Genomic DNA, 21483 nt, shown 5'->3' on the forward strand with positions numbered 1-21483 from the left:
CTTAAGCATATAAATCACGCACCTTAAGAAAGAAAATCATGCACCTAAATCTTTATGTTGACGCACTTTATGTTCAACACTGACGCACCTTAAGCACACAAGCAACACACCTTAAGAAAAAAAAACTACGCACCTAAAACTTTAGGTTGACGCACCTTAAGTTTCAACACTGACACACCTTAAGCACACAAACCACACATCTTAAGAAAGAAAACTACGCACCTAAGCAACAGCACAGGAACCCATACATACATACATATATATATATATATATATATATATATATATATATATATATATATATATATATATATATATATAATTGTGATCATATGAGAATCAACTTTAACCAATCTCATCCATTAAAAATAGATCTATGGATGAGATTAATTAGAGGGATTAAAAATGCGTGTGTGCATATTAAGCATGTGTAATATAGGGACATGTTTAATATGCACACATCATAATGTATGCACACGCGCGCTTTTAATCTCTCAAGTAATCTCAATAATAAATATATTTTTCAAATGGATGGGATCGATTCTCATTGACTCATGGAGAGGGGATTCTCATAAGATCGCATATATATATATAGAGAGAGACACACACACACACACTCTCTCTCTATCCGAATTTATTTACAAATCATTATATTTAACCATAATATAAAATACACTTTTTAGGGTCCTAATTCACAATATCTAATAATTATATCAAGTTTTGTTAGTTAAAGTTAAATCAATATGAGTTAGCATTTAAAATAAATTTTTATAGAACTTGTTACTTTGTTCACAACGATAAAAACTCAAATCTCATTCAAAATGAATAATCCTAGTCAAGTTAATTGAATTACTGGCTTGGTAACTACAAGATTCTAAATTCAACTCCTAGTGAGAGTAACATATTAGTCTTTTTGGTTCGAATGATTGGTTTCTCTCATCACTCAAATGAAAAAAATATTCAAACTTTGATGTAGACCATCTGACCATGTAAGCTTGTTTGTTTGTGTGATATATATATATATATATATATATATATATATATATATATATATATATAAATAAAGGTAAAAAGTCATTTTCTAATGGGCCTTCGGAAAATTGTATTTGTGAATACATTTGATGAGTTAAACAAGAAAATGCTAAAAGTAGATAGCTGATTAGGCATGACCAAAAAGATTGAGGTTAATAGTAGTTGTTAAGTAGTTAAATAGAGTAATGATTAATATTTTTTTCAGGTTTTGTAGTAAAAGTTGCTAAACTCTAAGGGGTGTATTCAATCACGATTTTCATGAACTTTTAAATACTTTTAAAGTGATGGATTTTAATTTACTTTTGTAGAGTTTTTGTAAACTTTCATAAAATCTTTTAAATTTTTATAAACTTTGTAAGAGTTTATAAATATCCATAGTATAAACATTTATAGACTTTTAAAAACTTTGTTCATATTAAAAAGTTTACAAAAGTCATTAAAACTCTAAATTGAATACACCTTCACAAACATTCCATAACTTCTATTAATATATTATCTATAAATTAGTGCATTGTAAAAAAATAATAATAATAAATACTGATGTCACAACAATAGAGTATATTATTCATAACGAAAATATAATCAATTTTTATAAATATAACTAATAAAAATATCTCTTGAACTAATGAAACAAGTAATGCTGAGTAATATAATTATCAAAATGTTTAGAATGAAAAAGTACAAATTTTGCTTCAAAAAAAAAAGTACAGATTAAAATATTCATCATGTTAGTACAATTATCTTTGATTGGCATTGGTTTCCTCTTCTCCACAGTTAACTTGCTTAAACCTCCACTACTATCACGCCATCCATTTTTTATGGCATCAACCATGAGTTGTAATAACTCGTTACTCTCCTGAGGTGCCATAATGCATAATTTCCATTAACTTTATTTTTACCTTTACTCTTTTCTTGATGAGTATCTCCCCTTTATAATTACTATAAAATAAATAAAGAATCTCTTAAAAAATTCAACTTAATACAAATAATATATATATATATATATATATATATATATATATATATATATATAAAAATTAATAATTAATAAACATATAATTATATAAAATTATAAACATGTTAATTAAATAAAATTTAAAAATTATAAATTAAAAAATTTGCAACAAAAAATTTGATTGAACATAAAAAAAAAAATATTTATGAAAGATTTGAAACGTACTGTAAAATTGATGAAAAATTTGCCTAGTTTAAATAGAGGAAAAAAAGTCGGTAGAGAATGTTGAAAAGTTTGGGGTTGGAGGGTTGGATTTCATCTATTTATATTAATGAAGAGAAAATCTATAGAAATCCTATTCTGACAGAGTTTGTGAAAGTCAGTAACTTTTTGAATACCAGTAGACTTTTAATTGTGATTGAATACACCCCCCTAAGTCAAAGAGAGTATAAACTTTCGAAGCATCTCCAGTCTCCACTACGGCACTACTACATCATTTCTCAAACAACATGATAATGCCAACATCCTTAATTAGGATGGGACTTGAACCTGAGACCTTCCATTTGGAATGGTAACAGTGATGCCATCAAACCACAAGGTACTTGGCTCTTTGTCCAAGTTTGATTGTATAGATTGTTTTACTGTTCATTTCCCTTCCATTGCTCACGTTTTGAGTTTGGATTTTGGTTAATGAAATTTATATAGTTTTTTTTTTCAAAAAGAGAGAGAGAGAGAGAGAGAGATAAGAATTTAGTTGGTCTGTAAGAGAGGTTTTTGAAACAATAAATGGGTCCCACATACTCCAAAGCCCACTCGTGCCACTCCCGCGTGGTTGTAACAAGTGTTCATCAGTTGCTTTTTATAATTATTTTTTTTTTAAAAAAATCAGATTTGTTTTCCCCTCCCATTTTCTCTTTCATAATCACAATGTTGAATTTTATCACAATTTTAAGAAGGCAATGTAGGAGAGACAAAAATGAGAAAGACAGAAAAAAAAAACAAAAAAGGATTCTAACGCCCAAAAAAAAAAAAAACAACAACAACAACAATGCTGGCTTACGCGCCAGCGGCACCTGCATCTCTAGCACGCGGAAAAAAGGCAGATTTCTTTGTTTCCACTTTAGCAATAGTGGGGCCTATAAAAGTGTTGATCTTGTATGAGAAAAATACACAAAAATAAACCCTATCTCCCACAATTTTGAAACTCAACCTTTGATGTTTGAATCTGAAAAAAGAAGCACAAATGTCATTTTTCTTATAGATGTTACTATGTTCCTACTGCCAAATGTACGAACTAAAGCTATTAATTTTTTTCTGATGACGAGAGAAACCTCACAACACTTGGGTGTAGGTAAATCCTGTCAAGACCACAATAAAGTAAATCATATTCTCTTTGTTCCATTTTATGTGTCTGGTTCGATTAATGAGGTTTGACTAAAGTTATTTTTAATTCAACTTTTCATACTTTCAAGTTTAATATTAATATACAAAATCTATATATTTAGAAATTACACTAAAAGTCCTATTAAACGCAAAAAAAAAAAAAAAACAAACAAACAAACAAAAATAGTTTGTTTGACAAATAAATATTAAGTATGACCGATAAAATGAGACAGAAGGAGTACTAGATTTGTCACAGCTAACCATCTTAAATTAAGGGGACAAAAATTTAAATTCGTAACTTTGTGATTATAAATGTGAATCTCTTGTTATCTTAGTTGGGTTAGTGCAACTAAAGTTATTTAGTTGAATGAGAGAGAGACAAACAGACAGGGGGACGTGTTGTTTTATTTTAGATTATATTTTTGAGAGTGGTTAATGTGGAGTAATTAAATTAAAATAATAATAATAATAAAAAGGGTTTGGCTCCTCCTTCAGCCCCTGGCCTGGAATTTGTGTCGGCGCCAGCTCCCTTTCTGTCGGCATTGTTTGTTTCCTCTTCCTTCTCCACCTACACCTACGCTTTCATCATTTGCTCTTCCCCCACCATTTTCTTCTTCTTATTATTAATTTTTTAAATAAATAAAACATCATAACAAATGTTTGTTGTCTTCTTAATTATAAAATTAATTGTGCGTCGCGGTATTGATTACTTACATAATATGAACTAACTACTACTAATCACATTTGTTATTTTTCTACTCCAACATTATAAAAATGTTAATACGCATGTATGTACAGTCACAACAGGCCAAGGACATCCTAACTTCCCTGTCCATTTTTTTAAAACAATTATATAACCACACAAGGGCTCAAATTTGATGCTTATGATGGTTTAAATCAATTACTTATGAATCACCTAAATTGAAGCAGTTGTGAGCTTTTAACAATTAATATCTACCATTTATCTTCTTTTTTTTTTTTTTTGTGTGATTTGCATGTTTTACATAAAAATAATGTTTATCTAATGCACACTTTTAGGTGGTGGCTATAAATTTCCTTCGATATTAAAAAAAATGAAATAAAGGTGTCTGTGTTTAGTTGGAAAAATTTATTTGATGAATATAAAGTTCAACAGACAAAAAAATTTGTATTAAAATCTTTGACATATCAATAATTTTTTTTAATTTATTGTTTATTACGGAGTATATATTAGCACAATAAATAGTGAATAATTATGGTTAAAAAAATATTGAATCATAGTGTTGGGCGTTGGTCGAATTTAGTTCATACTCGATGCGAGACGTGGCGTTGCATGACTTATCATGAAAGTATGTGGTTAAATGTTTCACCTATTTATTACCCATTAATTTTAAAAATGATATATGACAATAAAATAATCAAATAACTATGTTGGGTGACCCAATAAAAAATAAGGATAGTGTAATATGGGTGATTCGCTGAAAAGTAAGTATAATACAACGATAAAAAAGACGCAAATTTTACTATGGATCGCGTTCCACCAAACATTGTAGTCCAAGTGACAAAACCATGCAGGTTTGATTAATGAAAACAAACAGATGAAACGGCTTCCGGCAACTAGTTCCTATCAGTTCAACAAAACTGCAGTTCCAGACGGATGAAAGGCATCTGTTCCGAGTAACTGCAGTTCCCTTTTAACTGCAGTATAAATCCAACCCCACCGTAGTATCATTTGAGATGAACTATAGTATCAGTTACGGAAATTTACGCGAGCCCGTTTCTCCCGCTTATTAAAACGACGGCTTTTTGTGCTGGACAAGACCGCTGTTCACGGTATAGGAACGGTAAAAAAGAAGAATAGAGGGGAAGGTGATTTGTTTCCCAGGGCGAGGGGGCAGGGAAGGAATTGAAGGCAAGGGAGGTAGTGTGGGGTGGGGATCTATTTGTGTGTTTACTTAAGTGGAGGATAGGAGGTTTGAAATTCAGATTGTTGTGTTCCCTTGATTGAATGTGGGTGAGTCTCACTCTACTCTCTCTACCAAATCAAGTTCGGGATCTCTGCTTCTGCACTTCTTCTCTCAGGTAAGCTTTCTGCTTCATTCTTTCTCAATTTGCTTTTCTTCTTTCATCATTTTTTTCAATAATCTGCATTCACAAATGCATACATATGCTACTCTTTCTTTCTTCACTCGAAATCTCAGTTTCAGCTGAATTATCTCTGCCAATCCCCGCAAAGAGGACCATACCATTCATTCATTCATTCTTCAACTGCTAAATTCACCTTTCTGCATTCTTACAAACTGTTATGAGATCAAGCCAAGGGGATTACGCATCCATTCATCCATCCTATGAATTAATATATGCCTTCCATTCACAATCTCTCACTATTCTCTACTCTTAAATTAACTAACTGTTCCTACCACATTATTATCTATTTTTCTTAATTAAGTGTCACCCAATAAATATATACACTAAGTAGATTGAAGTTTTAAAGTATGATTGGAAGATAAGTGGTGTGCTGGGATACCCACACCCAATCTAGGCAGGCTACCTGCTTAAAGTTGCAATTTTGTTCCCCCCTTTATGCTTATTATGTACACCACCCATACTTTCAATCTTCTTTTCTCTCATCATCCTCCATACTTTCTTCTTTTTTTGTTTCAGTTTCAATGCGTCTTAGTATATATCTCAAGATTTGTCAACTTTGCGCCTCCACTGGCTCTCAAACCAAATGTCAAAGACTCTTGCAGCAATTATAGGAGGTGCTGCAGGAGCCGCAACATTAGTGGGGGTCATTCTACTTATCATCTGCTTCTTCTGGCTTTCTCTTCGCGGGAGAATTTCCAGAACTTCTGAGACCGGATCTTCTGATCCATCTGCTCAGGGTGATGGTAATCTATGCTATGCTAACAAAACTTTAAAGCATCTATTTTCACTGATTTTGCCTTTTTAATTATTTTATAATGTGCAGTTGGAAGATCAGTTGGAACTGAGTTGACCTTACGGGGTGCAAGATGCTTTCAATTGGAAGAACTATCTTTGGCAACCAAAGATTTTAGTGATAGGAATTTAATTGGGCAAGGAAAATTTGGAGAGGTGTACAAAGGTTTGCTTCAGGATGGAATGCTTGTAGCAATTAAAAAGCGGCCAGGTTCCCCTACTCAAGAGTTCATTGATGAGGTATGGGCATTTTTTTTTTGTTTGGGCATTTCAGTAGCAAACATTTATCTAATAGATTGATAGATTTCTAAGATCCAGGGCCAAAGTGAAAATTCAAACAAACTACTTGAAATTTTTTCTTATTCATCCTTTTTAACACAGCTGTATTTGTTAGTTGTGTTCTTGAACTTTTGGATAAGCTGATATTATTGCCCTTTGAATCAATTGTATGCTATTGTACTGTATCGTGTATGTGTTTTCTTTATATTTCTTCCTTTGGATGCCAAATTAGATTCTAGAAATGAGATTAAAAAACCGAATGAAGTAGTCTTTTGTGCTGGCCTCTTCACCGTATATCTCTCATCAGCAGAATGATAACATATTCCTAACAACTCATAAATTCCAACATGCCAATTATTTTCTTTTCCTGTCTATTATGAACTTATGATGCAGTAAACACCTATCCTATTAAGTGCAACAAAGTTAGTGCAATGTACTTATATAAAGAGAGAGAGAGAATGAATTGAATCTGTCTATCTTCACCATTTTGTGATTTCTCCTGAGATTGCTTTTTTCTATCAGGCTCGGTATCTCTCATCTATTCAACACCGGAATTTAGTCACTCTCTTGGGTTACTGCCAGGAAAACAAGCAACAGATACTTGTCTATGAGTACATACCGAATGGGAGTGTATCCATTCACTTGTATGGTAATCATTTAAAGTCAAACTTCCCTCTGTCCTCCTGTCATTGTCTTCTTTTTATACTCCAATGCTTTGTTTGAAGAGTGGAACCAGTTTAAGAATATGTGGGTTTTATGTTGTCATTGCCTTTGACCACCATCCCTTTGCCCTGTCAAAAAAGCCATTTGACACTATTTCTGGCATTGAACTTCTTTGGGTTAACTTGCTTCTGCAGGTGCTGCTCATGTTTCACGGGAGAGGCTTGAATTCAAGCATAGGCTTTCAATAGCTATAGGGGCAGCTAAAGGTGATCCTCTGCAAAATCAGTGAGCATTTTTGGCTTTCCTGGTACCGGTTTATCTTTTCTTTTGATAAAGAAATACCACCCCCATATCAGTCCTAATCTCACGAAATTCTTTTGTAAGCTTCCATAAAAAGTTGTGGCTATGACTATGAGTTGGTTTGTGTTCTTCTTGGTTATTTGTTATTTTGTTTTATTTCAAGGCTTTTACTTGTAATAACATAATAAGCAGGTTTGGAGCATCTTCACTCCCTAAGTCCTCGTTTAATTCATAAGGATTTCAAGACGGGGAATGTTCTTGTAGATGAAAACTTTATTGCTAAGGTGGCAGATGCAGGAGTTCGCAATTTTCTTGGAAGATTTGATGTTGCAGGCCCATCCTCTTCCATCACAGCTGATGAAATTTTCCTAGCACCAGAGTAAGTTCTCTAGTATTGTACTATTGTCCTGGCCTGCATTCTTTGATTAATATTTTGTGGTAAAGGGATAGATTATGGATAGGATAAATTTACCCAGATTGCTTTTTTCCTCTTGAGAAGGATATGTAATTGAATTATGAAAGGATGTTGATAATGAATGATATCAGCAGCATGAGATCATCCTCTTCTCTATGAAAAGAAACTAATCCTACTTATTCATTTCCATATAAGGCATCATGTGTTTGTGTTTTGAACTGTGTAGGGTAAGAGAGTTTGGGCGTTTCTCAGAGAAAAGTGATGTTTACAGTTTTGGAGTATTTCTTTTGGAGCTAGTAAGCGGCCAGGAAGCAACGGATTTACTGTGTTCGAGCAGAGATGGGAACATAGTTGAATGGGTGGGTACAAGCGTTATTTGCATTGTTATTATATATATATATATATATATATATATATATATATATATTATATATGCATGATGCATGATGTGTGGTGTATTTGTAGGTGGAAAACCATCAAGATTCGGGCAGCATATCGAGCATCATTGATAAAAAATTGGGAAATAGCTTCACGGCAGAAGGCATGGAAGAATTTGTTGAGTTGATGGTTCGTTGTGTGGAGGGTTCAAGTGAAAGGCGAGCGGGGATGAGTTATGTGGTGACAGAATTGGATCGCATACTTGAGAAAGAAATGAGCTTGACTACTATGATGGGGGAAGGAACCCCAGTTGTGACCCTTGGAAGCCAGCTTTTCAGGGCTTTAAAATAACCAGCCAGCTGTTCCATAATTGTAAAAAACAGCAGCTGTATCATTATTTTATTTATTTATTTTTCCCTTCTCATAAATGTATTATTATTATTATAGAAGAATTAATCTTGTTCAAAGCAATCATTTTCATTTTATTTGTGGGTAATAAATAAATATTACAGCAAAGTTTATTTGATTCTTCTCCAAATTAAAGCTCTCATTCTCTATAAGATTTTGCAGTTAATAATAACCAAGGCTTAAAAGCAGCTGGTTTTCATCCAATCCAAGATGCTAGTAGCTATACAACAATCATTTAAAGAAATAAGATTTTCTGTGTCTTATAAAAAAAAAAAAAAAAAGATTTTACAGATTGAAGTGGCAAAGAAAAAGCTAAAGCTGACACAGAAAGTACAGTACAGAGCAAACACACGTTATTATTCAATCCATTATCTCTTCTGTGATTCGGATCCTCAAATTTGCCTAAACACTTGAAATAGGAGGGAGGGAGGGAGGTCTTCTTATCTCTTCTCTCCAGTAGTAGTAGACCACTGACTGACTATACATCATCAAGATTTAAGAAGAAGCAATGGTTCCCTGTTTGGCTTTGAGGACAAGCTCTTCTGTAGTAGTCCCAATAATCTCATTAGCTCGCTTAAGACCTACACAGAAGTACCTTCCAATTGTATCCTACATTCATCATAAAACAACAACAACAACAACAACATTTTATCAATATATATATATATATAATTTGATTTGATTTGCTGGCATGCGCAAGTATTAGGTTGAAGTAAATAAATAGCCACAACTTAAATCCAGCCTAAATCAGGGAAAAAACAAAGCCATCTTACCCGAGTAATAATGCCCAACTTCTCTAACTTTTGAACCGCATCATCTACATCAAAGTTGCAGCTTACACCAAATTCCTCTTTTATTAGTTCTTCACAGCGCAGGTCAAGATCCTGAGATGACCATCATTCAGAGTTTCAGGTCATACTTCAATTTATATGCAACATTTAGCGTAACATGCACAAGTGTTTTTTCAAGAGTTACTTTTCTCCAACTTTTGCCTAAATAACGAAGACAAACCCTGCCTCAAAGCATTTGAAATTGGCCATTCACGCCTATTCTCAATTTTCAGTTCCTCTAGAGAAACAATAACATAAATACACTCTGAAATCTGTATTTATGTACTTGAAAGATGTCGGTCAGCTATATGTAAATTGAACTATGGAAAAAATATAAAGAAAGGTACTTCTTAAGGATTTATTTATTCTTATTTAACGGAGTTTAAGTTTAGATAAATATAATCAAATAAGGAAAGAACAGAAAAAAGAAGATACCTGCAAGGTAGCTTTCCCCTGCTCCATCAATATGAAGAATGAGATTATAACCTCCTTTACCTGTGCATTTGAAACAATGATATTATTAAAGTAACAGTAGTTAATTTTGTCCAATACTTCAGGCCATATTTAAGATCATGGAAAAATCAGCACAAATAACTGACTCAGCATTCTACATAGATTCTATTCCACCATTCAGCTCTTGTAGTGCTTCTTGAACAATAGACCTTTAAAAAAAAAAAAAAAAAAAAAAAANAAAAAAAAAAAAAAAAAAAAAAAAAAAACCTCAACTAGGAGCTCCCTTAAAAAGATGCATTTACCTCCTTTCTACCCCTTAAAGCCTTTTAAACTTTTTAGAGTTTAGGGCAGATTCTACTTTTTGGAGTAGATAAGGTTATGTTCCCGGGCAAAGGCACGTGTCAAGGGGCGAGAGGAAGATGTGGAGGTCGGTACTGTTTTGCCTATGGTTTGAGAGGCGCTGGACTCAGAAAACAGAAGAGAGATAAAAGAGGATTTTATGGAGTTTCCTTCTCCTTGTTTCTTATAACTTCTGGCTTGATTAATTAGCAATGCAAACCTCTCTTTATAACTTCTGGCTTGATTAATTAGCAATGCAAACCTCTCTTTATATAGAAGAGAGTTACACTTTCCTAAAGTTTACAAAGGAAACTTATTGAGACTAATACACTTTCCTAAAGTTTACAAAGGAAACTTATTGAGACTAAATAAGCTAATATAGAAACTAACTAAACTAATCTAGAATAAGGAAACAATTACCTAAAACCAAAAGAACAAAGCCAGAAATAAATCAATTCTAATAATAAAGAACATATCAATAAGTCCCAGATTAATCTGTGCCAAACAAGTACTACATTGGTCATAGCCTTGAATAAATTTACTAGTATAAACTAGATCCTCGCAGTTGGCAACCTAGTCATCTAAGTGGCAAAAAACAAATAATAGAAAAAGGAACATACTTCTTGTTGAATCACGTCATCACACAAGTGGAGTAGAGTGCCCCTTCCACTGTCTAGTTGTTTGTCATACATCGACTGTGTAATGAGGTTCTGATATGTAGCCATGTTTTGTTGGAATCTGTATATAGGTTGAGAGGATCTAACTCAAAATCAACAATTTCAATAATATGAAAGTAGAGTACAAGCAATGAAATTATCATTTACACAAAAAGGTCAGTACAACCAGAGAGGTCAATGTAAACTGATACCAGGACATATCATTAGACTAAATGCAGGCAGAATGGACACAAGAACAAATAAAGTTAATGACTGTGCCATAGTGTTTATTATTATTATAAGATCAAATTAAACAAAGATGAGGAGCAGAAACACAGAATAGAAAGATGTTGACCTTACTTAGACACTGGGATACTTTTTTACCCAACAAATATATTCCCAAATTCAATCCAGTAAATGACAGGATGTGACCATTATAAGAAATAAGGATAGTAACAAATAACTGCATGTATATAAATATACATGTCCATATGTAATATATATTAAAATAATACTCCCCCATCCCACTTAATTTGTTGTATTATCCTTTTTTAGTCCAACTGAAAATAATGTTGATTTTCCTAATTTAAATACTTTTTAACTTTTCCCAATTTACCCTTTAGTTCTTTTAAATTTTCGAAGTAGGCCCAAATTTACTTCATTTTAGAAGGACAAATTTGGAAGAAAAAAAAATCACACATTATTTGTTTTCTTAAAAATTGTGCCAAACACAATTGCCGCTTGCATAATGGGGAGGAGGGAGTAATAATAACAAGGAGAACACTTAACGTGAAGTATGTCTTTGCAATATATCCAATCACAGTGGAGAGAATAGCAAACATGACCCAAAGATCAGCTTTTGGCAATTCAACTGAACCCACAACTGCTACCTGAAAGAACATCAAAACATACATGCATCAAGGAGAAAAAGAAGGAAATGTATTTTAAAACAAAACTGATGCTTGCGCTTAGATTTAAAAAGGTTAAGTTTCTAACCAGCCCAACAACAGCAGAAGCCAGGAATTTGACCCAATCCATTGGAGTGAGACTTGGATTCTTTTTCTCCGGCTACAGAAGAAAGTAGAGTGGGGAACTAAATCAGATGGAACAAGGTGACAGTCATGCAGAACCAAGTTAGAAGTACACCAAAGAGAACACATACAGAGCATGCTCAAGTTACAAAAGCGCAAAACAAAATATACTCACCAGGACAATCTCCATGTCAGCCATAGGAATGTTCTTGAAATGCTTCACATATATTCCTCGTTCTGATTTTGTTTTAGGACTTGCTAGTCTGGAAAATCACCATTGTAGCTCATTAATGACAATATGATATAACAGAGCTGTTTAATGTGCACTTAACATCAGAAAGAATTGAAATAATTCTGTCCAAAATCCAAATAATGGAATTTACAGTAACAAAAGATTAAAATCAGTTGTGCTTCAAAAAGTATGGTAAAAGAAGCAAGAGTAAGTACCTGTAAACAACAATTATCCTATCAAAAGTTGGTTCTTGAATTGTAATCTTGCTAAGGAGTTTACGGAAACTGCATGGAGAAAATTAAACATCAAATTATAACTTGTGTCAAGAACTCAAAAGTTAACATAGTTGTGCATAAAAGCTGAAAGGGATTAAGGTCTAATCATAAAAAAGAAACCCTAGTACCCTACAAATAATAGTTTTAACACATTTGTATATGGCTTTCAAACTATTCCCACCCACTGACCCTACAATTTGGCATCACTGCTAAGAATATGGACAATGTTTTTTGAGTTGGATACAATTAAAACCTGATTTCCAGATTCTCGATACGGATGCGTTCAACATATAAGTCCTCATCCACAGTATCATCAATGATTTCATCATCTTTTTTTGGGTCTTCTCTTTGTCGTCTCCTTGATCTCTTTGATCTCCTAAACAATGCATCTAACCTGAAACCATACACTCCTCCCCATCCAAATCCCCCATCCCAGAAAACAGGGTGGGGGTTTTGGGGAGGGGGGGGGGGCGGGGAAGAAAGGAAGCATAAGTTGCGATTTTATAGACACAAGAGGGACCAAGTAAAAAGAGGGGAACAAAAAAGCATGAACTCTTACACATAGCCACTATGAGTCAAGACAAGAAGACCTCATTCATAATTCAACGTCAGTAAGTTCAAGTAATCTAATTAATCAAACTAAAGTCTGCAAAACATCACTTACCTTGTTTTTTTCAAAAGCCAACCCCACAAGCGTGCAATCAGCATGTCAACTTTTTCCATGAAAAAGTAATCAGTTGTCCTGTCAATACCAATTCCTCGTCGGAAGATTACATACTGAAAATTTGTTTAAAAACACAGACAAGAATTCAGTAGCATCACCAAACTCTTCATGTTCATCATGATTATCAAATTACATGACAGACAACAAATTTGTTGTTATCAAGATGAAAGTTAGTCTTCTAATGACTAGAGAATGCTTCCACACATAGAGGGTTAGTCTTCTAATGACTAGAGAATGCTTCCACACATAGAGGGAAATATCCAAGAAACGAAGAGAATGCTTCCACACATAGAGGGAAATATCCAAGAAACGAAGATCATGATTATCAAATTACATGACAGACAACAAATTTGTTGTTATCAAGATGAAAGTTAGTCTTCTAATGACTAGAGAATGCTTCCACACATAGAGGGTTAGTCTTCTAATGACTAGAGAATGCTTCCACACATAGAGGGAAATATCCAAGAAACGAAGAGAATGCTTCCACACATAGAGGGAAATATCCAAGAAACGAAGACAATAAAGGTAGGGGAGAGTACCTAATTGGTGGAGATGACAATCACATGAATTTCAAGTTTTCAACAATAAATCTAATCATGTTGATGGGCATGGGGTAGTTCATGTTAGAGAAATAGGGTGTTAATTGAAAGAATTGCTCTTAGCCCTAGGTTTTAGTGTTAGGAATTTGTGGCTAGGGTTAGTTCCTTTCTTGTATAAATAGCTCTACACTTTGTACATATGATGAAGAATATAAGAATATCACAGAGAATATATACAGATACTAATTGAGTTTTCTAGTTAGTTTATTGTTTAACATGGTATCAAAGCCCAGTGGACATTGATCTACGCAGGGAGGCGACGACGCCCGAGGAAGCGGAGCAGCCAACAGAGCCGCCACGTGCCGCCGCTGACCGAAGCTCCGTCGACCACGCGCCGGCGCGTGAGGCCTTTTCTGGTGATCTTGTGCGACGGCGATCACACCGGGAGTCGCGCCGTGAAGAGGAGGTTCAACCTAGGTGAAGAGTGAGAAGTTTTGTTGGGGTATTCTCCAGGTTTGTGTCGTTTGTGCCGTGAACAGCCATGCTACCAACACTGGACAGAAGCAGTAGGTGGTGGACAACAACAGTAGATGATGGTGGTTGTGACCGGCGGTTTGGAATTGGTGGTGACCGGCAGTTTATGATGGAGATAGTGGAAGAGATGGCACAGACAGCAGTAGGTCTGTGCTGGAAAATGACCGTCCCTGGAGAAGGATGAAGCTAATAAATAATGGGGCAGCAAGTTGCAGTAGGTTTTTTGTTTTGGGATGTTTAGTTTATCATGTCAATAAGTTTTGTGTTTGGTTTATCGTATTTTTGTCGCTTGTTTTAAGTTAATTAAGTATGGGGTTAGTGTCATATTCAAAGCAGTGCCAGGGTATGAGTCGGTCCTTGTTCAATGTGAGTAAACAGGGGTGTTGCAGTGGTTGGCAGCACAGGTGCCAGGAGTGGTGCGGACCTGGCAAATACCGCGGCTATTGTGGAAGGCCGGCGGCTGGAGGAGAATGGTTCAGGAGGGGCCTGAGAGGCAGGTGCGCTGTGGTGTTAGGCAGCGTTATAAGGGTGCGGGGTGTGAGAGGCAGGTGCACTGTGATTGTGGTGTTTGGCCTGGTTTGTAGCTTCGTGGAAGCTTTGTTGGTGCGACGAGGTGTATTGTTGACTGACTTGGCACAACGTGGTTCGAAGGTTCAAGTGGTTCAAGACTTTTGCTTCTAGATGTGGAGTCTTATGGTTCATGTGATACATATGTAACAAGTTGGGCATGATTGAAATCTATGCTCCAACTTGAGGGGGAGTTTTAGAGAAATAGGGTGTTAGTTGAGAGAATTGCTCTTAGCCCTAGGTTTTGGTTTTAGGAATTTGTGGCTAGGGTTAGTTCTTTTCTTGTATAAATAGCTCTACACTATGTACATATGATGAAGAATATAAGAATATCACAGAGAATATATACAGATACTAATTGAGTTTTCTAGTTAGTTTATTGTTTAACAGTTCAGATAAGAGAAAGGTAAACTGTAAATGTCTGCCATTGAACATCAAATATGATGTTTATATTCACATCAATGTAGCAAACAAAATTTATTCAGACTATAAAGCAGTAATGTTTCTTAGAACTTTATAACATAGGCTAAAGCTTCTTATAGAACTTTATACTTTCCAGATAACTAGACAAATACCTTATCAGCAAATTCAGGCAGATTTTCCGCAGGATGCTCCGCAAAGTACTTCTTCAAAATTTTTTTGTCAAGCTGCACTCACCAAAAATTGTAACTCAAATTGCATAGACAGCACATACTAAATACAGTAAAAGTGTAAAACTGTGGCAATTGTTCTTAGAACAAAGATATGCAATTACAAACCTTAGATTCATCAACTGTGATGGGAAGATTTAGAAGATACTGCCCGGACTGTGCAACCTCAATCTCCTCATCAGTTGCTATTTTAAAGTTGCTTTTATCCATTATCTGCACATTAGTAAAAGAAAAGAGAATCATGAAGAGTGGAAAAGAATGAGAAGGTCATAGAACTTCAAAGATTCCTTCTCTGCTGAGCACCCAACCAAATAGAGGAAAATCAGGGATCAAAGCTACTAGATGATGATACAAATTTAATAATATGACACTACCAGAGTAGGAAAAGATATCATAAATTTGTTATTGGGAAAAATGATAATCTGTCATTTGGCATAGAATGGTTTTGTTCCCTCTAATAGAATATAATTAATTCAGACAAAAATCAGAACATGTAGGGGCCAAGGAGTAGACATACGGGAATACATGAGAAAACAAGCAGAGAATTATCTTGACATCAAGAATGGAATGAAGAGTTTCTTTGATTAAAGGAATAATATTGTAAGAAAGTAGCAGGAGTGCCATGAGTTTTATGTCCAGGGCCATTAAAGAAGCTAAGTGTCCCTAATCATACTAAAATTTTAACTTAGGTAAGTAATTTTTTTTTATCTCTTACACAGAGTTGTACAACCCAAGAACCCCATAGTATTCTAGGCAGAGGGTGTTATCCTACCTGAAATAAGTAAGTCAAGAAATTCTGTTCAAGAATGTCAATTTCATCTGAATTCAAGTTCTGCTGTTCCAGTTTTTGAGCGCCATACACAGGATCAAATAAGGAGTAGAGTTGCTGCAATCCAACAATAATGACAAGGAAATGTAGAAGCAAAATGAGAAGGAATTGTGTTATTTGGGTGGAGCAAGTTACAAGAAAACAGATAGTATTACCATGAGATCCTCGAACTGCAAGAGATACCAGGCACGAATTGTGTACTCAACCCTTTTGCAGAGCTTCAAAAATTCAGCACGGTCAGAAGAATGTTCTGCAAAAAGGCAAATAAGGAAGGAAGTAGGACCTCCGCGCATAAATCAAGAAAGAAACAATTTTAACATGTACAAGAAAAACGAATAATTTTTGAAATGCAGCACGAAAAAGAGGAAGCAGCTAGCAATAGGAATTACCAATGAGATCGGCAAGAGTCATGATAAGCTTAGGCTTGAGGATTGGAATTACAGACTCGCGCTCCAATCGGATCACCTCTTTGCCATTCTTGGTCTCCGTCATAGCCATTGATTTCGATTAACAGCACCTCCTAGCACAGCACTCTTTTTTTAATTTTTAATCAATCAAAAAATCAAACCATACAGGAGGGATATATGCAATAACACTTGAGAAATACAGTGTGGGTAGGAAACAATAATCCAATGAAGAAGACGAAAAATAGAGATTGGACTCAAACTACTGTTTCGAAATGGACAAAAATGAAAATAAAAATGGCAGTACTGAACATTAAAGGCGCAGAGAGAGAGAGAGAGAGGAGAGAACCGTTGCAGGTTACAAACTTAGAAGACAAGCCGGCCGACAAAACCTGGGGAGCCACAACGACACGGCAGAAAGAATACGAGATGTGGGTTTAGAGGCTAGAGGCCAGAACAGCACGCGCGCGAGTCGTCTGTTCCGTTATACCTTAACCGCCGGCACCACAAAATGAAAATAAAAATGATTCGAGCGTGTAAAATATCTATCAAGCGTTCAAAATTAAAATATGATTAAATGAATTAAAATTAGGACTTACGTTTTCCCAATCAGTTACGCCCTGTTTTCAAAAAGAAAAAGAAAAAAAAATCAATTACGCCCTACTTTAACAGCCAGAAAAAAAAACACACACACAAGAGTAGAAGAATTGTTTCAAAAAAAAAAGAAAGAAGAATCTGTAATTGTCTGGGTTACAGGTTACTACTGCTCCTCTTTTGTCTAATTTACTTTTCTCTTTTTGGGCACTCACTAGTCACTACTACATAGAGCTGTAACTTGTAAGGTTGTGACAGTGTAATTGGGTACCCGACCCGGAACCGTCGAACTACCCAAGACACCTCACTCCTCAGCATCAATGCGCAACGGTCCAACTCCTCAGCATTGATGGCCAACGTTCAGCTCCTCAGCATTGATGACAGACGTTCAGCTCCTCAGCATTCAACACCTCGGGTATTGATGTCCAACGGTCACTGAACTGAAAGGAATAAAGAGGCTCACAACCACATAGTGGGGGGGCTTCGGACACTTCTTACGAGAACAATAGATATTACATTCACTTGTACACTGAGCACTACGCTCAATACTGTTCTCAAGTACACTGAGCACTACGCTCAATACTGTTCTCAAGTACTCAAACACTGTACCATCTTACTTCAATAATACTCAGATTACATACCCGGTAACCCATTATTACCGTCATTGGTGCTTTCATTGAGAGCCGAGATCAGATCTCAGGCTAAAATCACAAAATCAAAAAACCACTCAGTTCATCTCATCACTATCAATGGTATCTGGATCCAGCAGCTCGCACACACCTAGTCAGATGAACAAGGGTCACGCCCACCCCTCCGGTGATCTTCGTAGTAACCATGGAGGTGACCTTCGCAGCCAACTCAACAACAACAACCGCAGAGAAGGTGACCTCCGTACCCAACTCAACGACAACCATACTGGTGGCCGTACTCCCCTCCCAGCAACTGCTGCTCCCGCCCAGGTGGTAGACCTTCAGGCAGCAGCGCAGGTCATCCAACAGGCGGCGGCGACGATGGCCCAACTAGTCGCAGAAATGCAAGGCCAGATCTTACCGCCACCACCCCCTCTGGAGGAAGAAGTGCAATCTCCAAGGCAAAACAGAACTCAGGGGGTGCAAGGATCCTCCAATAGAGGTCCCCGAGCCCAAGCAGGAAAGACAGTAACCAAACGACCATCCGGAGAAAGGAAAGCAGGAAAGACAGTAACCAAACGACCATCCGGAGAAAGGATGGCAGGAAAGACAGTAACCAAACGACCATCCGGAGAAAGGATGAGCGAATCTGGTGGATTGGCTCCGCGTCACTCCACTAGACACAAAACACCACAGGAAGGCCTGGTGGAAAGACTCCAAAGGCGGATAGATGATTTGAAAAAAAAAGTAGAAGCAAGAGAACACTCACCAGAACCGGAGGTAAGAATGGCCGCTCCATTCTCTCCTGACATAATGGAAGTTCCTCTTCCAAAAGACTTTCAACTACCCGCCATCAAGGCCTACACTGGCACTTCAGATCCACGTACCCATATGACAAGATACAAGGCAGCCATGGTCATGATCGGGGCAAGCGATGCCATAATGTGCAGAGCATTCTTGTCCACTCTGGACGGGACTGCTCAAGATTGGTTTAACACAATCCTAGACGGATCAATTCAAACTTTCGCAGAGCTATCCAAAAGTTTCTTGTCTTATTTCTCAGGAAGTATACAACATAAGAAACCATTCTCACATCTCGGTGGGGTAAAGCAGGATAAGGGGGAAAGCCTGCGAGACTTCCTAAGCAAATGGAAAAAAGAAGTCAACAACGTATACGACTTCGATTCGAAGGCAGCGATTCTCATCTTCATCCAGGCGCTGAGGTCAGGCGATTTCCACAAACAACTGAACACCCACCACCCACGCTCTTATGAAGAACTCATGAGAACGGCCAACCGGTACGCAGACGCAGAAGAGGCTGACAGGAGAAAGAAGGATGAGGAGGAAGGACGAAAGAGTGAGCGACCTGATAAAGCAGGTCCGCCCAGCCAGACACCACGACCAAACCAACCACCCTCAACGAAGGGAAGAGATGAGCATTCTCGTCTCGCCCCACCGCGGCACTTAACACCGCTTACTCACCCGGTTAGCGTGATTCTAAGTCACGCTGAGGAAATGGGAATGATGCATTTTCCCTCAGCACCAGCGTTTGTTGAGTGTCCGGGACAGTACCAGCAGCAACAAAGCCTACCCGACAATGTGTGGCGAAAGGAAGAAGATCCTGAGCCTTCAGCTTCCAACACCAAGAAGAGGAGGTGCGACCTGGGCGAGGAAGCAAGAAACAGTGAGCTAGAGGAAAAGTCCGTGCAACGAAAAAAAAAACATGTAATTCGCTGATGGTCTTCAATTTGGCCGAAGTCAGTCCTCGGCCAATCTCGAGCGACAAAAAAAAAAAAAAAAAAAAAAAAAAACGTACCGCGTGACCTCGGCCAGCGCCGAAGTACACACACTTCGGCCCGCGCCGAGTCACACCAAAGTCACACCAAAAAAAAAAAAAAAAAAAAAAAAAAAAAAAAAAGAAGAGTCCTCGGCCCGAGGCCAGTCCTCGGCCAACACTTGGATGAAGTGGTGTCACCTCATCAGATGAAGTGGTGTCACCTCATCAGTGGCGCTGCTCCTCATCAAATAAAAAACTCTAGTCCCTTAGGGCCGGCACGAGATCCGATCTCGCTAGCTACCTGACGGGAGAGTGTTTTCCTGGGTCAAGCCAGATGCTTGCCAACACTTGGATGAAGTGGTGTCACCTCATCAGATGAAGTGGTGTCACCTCATCAGTGGCGCTGCTCCTCATCAAATAAAAAACTCTAGTCCCTTAGGGCCGGCACGAGATCCGATCTCGCTAGCTACCTGACGGGAGAGTGTTTTCCTGGGTCAAGCCAGATGCTTGCCAACACTTGGATGAAGTGGTGTCACCTCATCAGATGAAGTGGTGTCACCTCATCAGTGGCGCTGCTCCTCATCAAATAAAAAACTCTAGTCCCTTAGGGCCGGCACGAGATCCGATCTCGCTAGCTACCTGACGGGAGAGTGTTTTCCTGGGTCAAGCCAGATGCTTGCCAACGCTTGGATGAAGTGGTGTCACCTCATCAGATGAAGTGGTGTCACCTCATCAGTGGCGCTGCTCCTCATCAAATAAAAAACTCTAGTCCCCTAGGGCCGGCACGAGATCCGATCTCGCTAGCTACCTGACGGGAGAGTGTTTTCCTGGGTCAAGCCAGATGCTTGCCAACACTTGGATGAAGTGGTGTCACCTCATCAGATGAAGTGGTGTCACCTCATCAGTGGCGCTGCTCCTCATCAAATAAAAAACTCTAGTCCCTTAGGGCCGGCACGAGATCCGATCTCGCTAGCTACCTCTATTGAGTCCTGTGACTCTGGTCAAGCCAGATGCTTGCCAACACTTGGATGAAGTGGTGTCACCTCATCAGATGAAGTGGTGTTGATGAGACACTTGGATGAAGTGGTGTCACCTCATCAGATGAAGTGGTGTCACCTCATCAGTGGCGCTGCTCCTCATCAAATAAAAAACTCTAGTCCCTTAGGGCCGGCACGAGATCCGATCTCGCTAGCTACCTGACGGGAGAGTGTTTTCTTGGGTCAAGCCAGATACCTCGAACAGCGTCACCACCTCGAGCAGCGTCACGTGCTCGAGCGGCGTCACCTGCTCGAGCAGAGTCACCACCTCGAGCAGCATCACCTCTTCGAGCGGTGAGTGGTGTCACCTCCTCGAGCAACTTCACCTCCTCAAGCGGCGCTGCTCCTCAAGCAGCGTCACCTCCTCAAGCGGTGAGTGACGTCACCTCCCCGAGCAGCGTCACCAATAAATATGCCGAGGTCATCACCTCGGCCAATTTGGGTCGAGGTCGTCACCTCGGCCAATTTTTGCCGAGGTCATCACCTCGGTCATGGTCGAGGCCCCGTGCCTTGGCCACTGTGACCGAGGTTCCGCACCTCGGCCACAATGATAACAAATAAAATAACTCTATTCCCTTATGACCGGCACGAGATTCGATCTCGCTAGCTACCTGACGGGAGAGTGTTTTCTTGGGTCAAGCCAGATGCTTG

At 37.6% G+C, this 21483-nt stretch overlaps 2 protein-coding genes across 3 annotated transcripts; one reads left to right on the forward strand and one right to left on the reverse strand.

Moving 5' to 3' along the window:
• Positions 1-5284: 5284 nt before the first annotated feature.
• LOC116022305 (proline-rich receptor-like protein kinase PERK1) lies at positions 5285-8809 on the forward strand. 2 transcript variants are annotated; one of them, XM_031262949.1, is made up of 8 exons: positions 5285-5431; positions 6014-6234; positions 6321-6529; positions 7091-7217; positions 7426-7497; positions 7724-7910; positions 8173-8305; positions 8412-8809. In XM_031262949.1, the coding sequence occupies exons 2-8, from the start codon at positions 6081-6083 to the stop codon at positions 8673-8675; spliced, it is 1146 nt and encodes a 381-aa protein (XP_031118809.1). In that variant the 5' UTR covers positions 5285-5431; positions 6014-6080; the 3' UTR covers positions 8676-8809. The 2 variants fall into 2 exon arrangements, with proteins under 2 accessions (XP_031118809.1, XP_031118808.1); XM_031262948.1 differs by having other exon boundaries at positions 5286-5431; positions 6014-6240.
• Positions 8810-9015: 206 nt separating this feature from the next.
• On the reverse strand, positions 9016-17309 carry LOC116022304. Its single transcript, XM_031262947.1, has 16 exons — positions 17145-17309; positions 16781-16911; positions 16547-16641; positions 16335-16448; positions 15671-15775; positions 15488-15559; positions 13213-13325; positions 12802-12942; positions 12489-12557; positions 12217-12304; positions 12007-12078; positions 11800-11900; positions 10975-11092; positions 9998-10057; positions 9506-9616; positions 9016-9341 (listed from the first exon to the last, which is right to left on the reverse strand). Exons 2-16 carry the CDS (start codon positions 16887-16889, stop codon positions 9228-9230), a joined length of 1482 nt encoding a protein of 493 aa, XP_031118807.1. The 5' UTR covers positions 16890-16911; positions 17145-17309; the 3' UTR covers positions 9016-9227.
• Positions 17310-21483: the final 4174 nt, after the last annotated feature.

Source organism: Ipomoea triloba, chromosome 6, assembly GCF_003576645.1.
Source record: "Ipomoea triloba cultivar NCNSP0323 chromosome 6, ASM357664v1".
NCBI classification, from domain to species: domain Eukaryota; kingdom Viridiplantae; phylum Streptophyta; class Magnoliopsida; order Solanales; family Convolvulaceae; genus Ipomoea; species Ipomoea triloba.